Source organism: Thalia democratica, chromosome 2 (assembly GCF_965202585.1).
Source record: "Thalia democratica chromosome 2, ktThaDemo2.hap1.1, whole genome shotgun sequence".
Taxonomy (NCBI): domain Eukaryota; kingdom Metazoa; phylum Chordata; class Thaliacea; order Salpida; family Salpidae; genus Thalia; species Thalia democratica.
The window spans coordinates 89100835-89106230 of NC_139166.1; the positions used below are offsets into that span (position 1 = coordinate 89100835).

General features: G+C 29.4%; 1 protein-coding gene across 1 annotated transcript; it reads right to left on the reverse strand.

The window, feature by feature from the left end:
- Positions 1–3682: 3682 nt before the first annotated feature.
- On the reverse strand, positions 3683–5065 carry LOC145829095 (kelch-like protein 7). Its single transcript, XM_082936823.1, has one exon. The coding sequence runs from the start codon at positions 5063–5065 to the stop codon at positions 3683–3685; it is 1383 nt and encodes a 460-aa protein (XP_082792949.1).
- Positions 5066–5396: the final 331 nt, after the last annotated feature.

The window sequence follows — 5396 nt, forward strand, 5'->3', positions numbered from 1 at the left end:
CTTAAGTTAGAAAACTAAGTAAAAAAAAATTCCACAATTACAGCAAAAAACTTGGCTACCTTATTTTCGGTTGGTTTTAATGCTTGGTTAGAATGTAAATAACACAACTAAGTTATAGCTCATGAAATCACTTACTTTACTTTTTCCTAGCATAATTAAAGAATATTTTATTTATGATCGATTAATATTTTAAAGTATTTTTATTTATTTGTTAAGAATAAGAATTAACAATATTTCAAAAACACTTAAACTTTTAATTTGTGTTTTAGTAACTACAATTAGAGCTAATATGAAAATAAATAAGACAAACTTAGTTATAATTTTACAACATATCTCTACCTAAAGTTATTGAAATTGGCTATAGTACAAAAACTAAAGTTATTATAGTATGATTCAAGTTGACAAAGAAAATTATACAATACATGAATATATCGTTGTGTATATACAAGTTTACATATTAAAAAACCAAGGTACCTCATTTTGAGTTTGTTATTGTAAATTTTATACTTTAACTTAAATTAGTTTTAGTATCGAAAATTTAGAACTTTTTATAAATTTAATTTAAATTATTCTGTGCATTGCGACTTTTATAGTATTTATTTTTACTTAAAATAATTTTAACCGTTTGAGTGTAACTAAAATAAACAACAACAACGACAATATGTTAAATCCATAGTTTAGTTTTGCTTGTAAATAATAAGGATATATGTACTGTATTATTTTAGTAGTTACTAATTAATAGTCGAGACAAAACCTGCTTTATTGAGTCAAAGTTTTAATGTAAACAAAATATTTTACACAAGAAATATTTTGAAAAAATACAACTATAGGTGTTGTAATGACAAAAATATTCAGTGGACTATGGTTTTACCAAAGCTTATTCAAACATTTTCATACTAAACAAATAGAACTTTTGTTTGTATTAACTTCAAAAATCTATAAAAAATTTTAAGTTGATTTTCATGCAGCACTTTTTTAGTTGTTTGTATCAATAGACAAAATTATTATATGTTTAGTTTGCACATGTGATAATGTATAAGTGGTATGGTGTGTGTTTAATATGTTTAAAATTAAATTATTTTTTTTTTATTATAATAACCACCAAACCAAGCCAACTTGGTGTCCTTTTCAGATTTTATAGTAAGTTATTTAATTGGTTTATTTTGTTTAAATTTACATTTTATTAATTTCATCAATTCATATTGCTATTGTCATTAAACAAAGAAAAAAAAAAAGATTTTTTTATTTTTAAGGATAAGTAGTTCCTAATATTTTTGCATACGTTTTTAAATAAAATCTCAATCTGTACCTAAATAGCTTTAAACTAAAAATTAAACTAAAAAAATGACATTTGTATCTAAATTTACAATTTAAATGTTAAACAACTGTAAACTTTTTTTTTTGAATAAGTTTAGGCGTTTGCAGTATGTTTTATTGATACTTTACAGTTCATTTTATTTTTGTCAATAAACCCATTTTACTTTGAATTCTATAGCTGTGCAGTACAATGTAAGATTGAATTATTTTTCATGAAATATGTGTTGTAAAACTTGTAGGTGTGGCAACGTTTAACTTTTTAGCGATTTTTTTTTGCGTAGGACCTATATCGATAATAAAGATAACAGAAGAGTTTAGAATCTTATTTATTTCTATTTCCTAAACTAGATTAATAATAATAATACATTAAAAACTAGAATTACTAGTCTACAATAATATTTTTAAATCTATTAATCTTAATTCTTTAATTACTTTATTATAGATAAAAGTTTGTAATTAACTGTTGTAGTCTAAAATAAAAGAATGGATCCTATTTTTAACTATGATTATTCACTAAAAAAAAAACAACTTTAACAACTTTTCATAATTGAAAAACTGTAGTCTAGTGTGAAATTAGTTAATAATTTCTGAATTTAAAATTAAGGTTTAAACTTGAAATACAAAACAATTTCATCTTTTAAAATACCTTCACCAAACCTTACCACACACATATGTTTGAAAATATGTTTAATTGTGTAATAGTTCGAACAAGTAAGAAATCTGCAGCAACTAGATATAAATTTGTTAAGTTTTGACCTACTTTTCCTTTCATACAAAATAATTTGAAAACATGCATATTGTGTGCTGATCAGTATGCAAAACACAGTCAATGAAGTATCTAAGTGTTTTGTTTTTCACAATATCATCCGTATGAGTTATTTATGTAATAAGTTATAGTAAAAGGTTTTTAAGAAATACGATCCTTGACAGCTTAAGACATACAGGATTTATTTAAATATTTAAACAATACATTTAATTCTAAAACAGAACAAAAAACAAGTAAAGTTTTGAAGCTCTAATTAGCTATATAAGTAAAAAAAAATATCCTTAAAGTTCATTTAGTATTGTTCCTTTTAAGACGACTTTGTGAATAGTTAAACTGTTGTGATTCGTTTCAATCATTTTTAACCACACGTTTCTTTATAATTTTAAAAACAAAGCACAACCAAATTGATTAACATATGTTAAGACTTTTAGTAAACAGCGTTTAAAATTTAAAGAATCATTTTTTAAATTTTTTCTTTTATTAAGGATTTTCTACAGAAAACCAGTAATGTCCCTAGCCCGCAGTAGAAGATTTTTTACATAAAATTGACATAGTTTTACTGAAACTGAATAATAAGAGTTTAAAGTTCGGTGAATATTTTTCAGCTTTATTACTCGACGAATAATTTGTAAAACATTAAACATAAACTCCGATAGTTATGAACTGCAGTATACTAAAATACTAAATTAAAGTTAAACACAGATTACAAAGCAAATATTTTTCCACAACTAATATTTTGAGGTTTTTTATTTTAAAAGATGAACTAAAATATTTTTAGTCTACAAGATACATAAAATTTTATAATTTTATCATCCGCCTTTAATACCCTAAGACCTCTTTTTTTTTTGTATCTCTTATTAAGTTTGTATATTTTATAATAATAATAATAAACCATCGCTCAACCGTGTTTATTTTTCGAATAAGCTCAAAGTAAACTTGCTCTTCTATTTGTTTACTTGACAAAAAATAAAAATTAAATAAAATAAGTTTCAAAAACAGCTACAATAGTTTTTTCTTAAACTTAGTAAATTTGTTTAACTGCTGAAGCAGATTCGTCATGTTATGAATACGTGCATTATTCATTATTCAAAGTTGAGAATATTTTGAGTCAGATACGCTTTATTGCACTAGCCAGTGAAAATCATCTGACGTGTTTCAAACTAATTCTGATGCAACTAAACATCAGAACGTGACAGGCAGTTTATTTAACTAATATAACTGAGAAGTATGAACAAAAAGGTCAGGTTGACTATCTGCCCACAGGAAGTCAACCTGACCCAACTAAGGCTTTAAATGTTGGGTCACCAACATCGATATCCCACAGTCAGATTACATAGTTATAAGCAAAATTAAACTTCAACGTTAACGCAAATACTAAATAGAATAAACTTTGGTTTAAACAAAGTTATAGAATAAATAAACTTTGTAAAAATATCTAAATATAATTAATTAAAAGTTGTACTTTTTTTTAGGTATAAAATATTAGTAATGTTTGTTAATGATAGTTACACCACTTATTTAGACGTGCACAACTTTAAGAATAAAATATTTATTTATTTTGCATGACTGCTCTGATACCATTAAACAATAAGTTAGTATTTATATTTGAGAAAGTTTAACGCAAGACTTATATTGTAAAGTGTTAAAACAGCCGCATGTTTCTTCATACCATTCATGTTTTTCCGTATCATAAAACACAATCGTTTTCTCTCTTTTTCCAAAAACCACAAGTTTCTTTCCGATCGAAATAGCTCCTGGAACAGACTTACCCCAAACGTCGCGGAACGAAAAAGGAGAAGCAATGACAGCAAATCTGTTGCTGCTCTTGTCAAACACTTCGCACTCCCGCTTCCAATCGTTGTTGGTAACCACGAACAGCTTGCTTTTGATCGCCACCAAACTGTGATCGTAGTGACATTTGACCATGTCGGGCATTCGCGACCACGTCCCGGCCGCGTGGTCGAACGCTTCAGCGCTGCTGGTACCCGTGTAAACACTTTCCCGTTGAAAAACATCGCGTTGAACCTCTTGCCAAACAAATCCTCCGCAAGCGACAATTCGGCCGTCGAAAGCGGCGCACGCCGCATCGAACCTCTCCGTTCCAGCGACCGAGCTCGTTTTGCCCGACTCCGCGTCGTAGCGGATCGCGGAGAGGCACATGAGACGACGTTTGTATCTGCCGCCGATGATAAAAATGTTTTTCATGAAGTTGCAAACGCAAAACCGGCTGCGGTACTTCGTCGTGGCCACGGTTTTCCACGCACCATCGACGTGCAGTTTTATCACGAGTTCTTTCTTTTCACTGGTCATCTGCTTGCGAACTATTGCGTAGATATTTCCGCCCACCACAACTGCTCTATAAAATCTTTCATTTTCAGCTACTGGATAGCCAACTTTTACGTTCTGAAAGTTTCCGCAGGCAACTTTCTTCAACTCTGTTCTTCGTGACGACAAGAAGACATCAAACAAGCTCTGGCTGCAATACCTGTGTTCCACATTACGACTGTGTCGGTAGTCGCAAACGCTTTTTCGGTGCAGCAAAACGCTTTCAACTGCCGATCTGCACTCATAGTTGTTGCAAATCAGAGAGTTTTCGAGCAACAAACGCTGCAGGGCTGCATCCGACAGCAATGGTAGACGCACCGTCTGAAGGAGGATTTTCGCAAATTTTGTTCTTTCATCCGCGTTGAATCCGATCCAACGCTCTGCCGCGTTGAAAACTTCAAGTTCCGAAGTGATGTGCAGTTCTGATGAAGAGAGAACTTTTTTGACGACGTCACAGCTCAGGTGAAAGAAATTTTTAGTTTCTATCACGCTCGTGTAACAACGTTCAACAACTTTTAGTGCTTCTCGGGCAAGATTAGTTGAATTGAACAAATGTGCAAGTTCAAAGTATAAAGGTACAGTTTTAAGAGTTTTTTCTCTATCAAAGTATTCGCAAACAGAAATTTCCAAACTTTCTTCTATAAGAACATTGCTCATTCTGAGATTTGAAATGATATGACGTCCTTTCTTTGTAAATTTATCTGAAAAAAAGATTATAATTTTTACTAATTTTGTTAAACCAGTCGAGAATACATTTTTAAAGGCCAGAGCTACAATTTTTTTTTCATAAATTTAAGCTACTACTAGTAAGAATCTATTTTAGTTTAAACTTTAATTTTACTTTATACATATGTAAACAATTTTACTATTTTAACTAAGGTAACATGCTTGTAAAGGTTTCAAGCAAAACTTTTTTTTTTACTTTTTATAATATGTATCTCACTTTGTAAACGAAATGAATAACTACAAATGTATAATGTAAATTAGT

What these genes read in the sequence shown, in the direction of transcription:
- LOC145829095 (XM_082936823.1), bottom strand. Translation starts at nt 5,065, where the DNA reads ATGAGCAATGTTCTTATAGAAGAAAGTTTGGAAATTTCTGTTTGCGAA.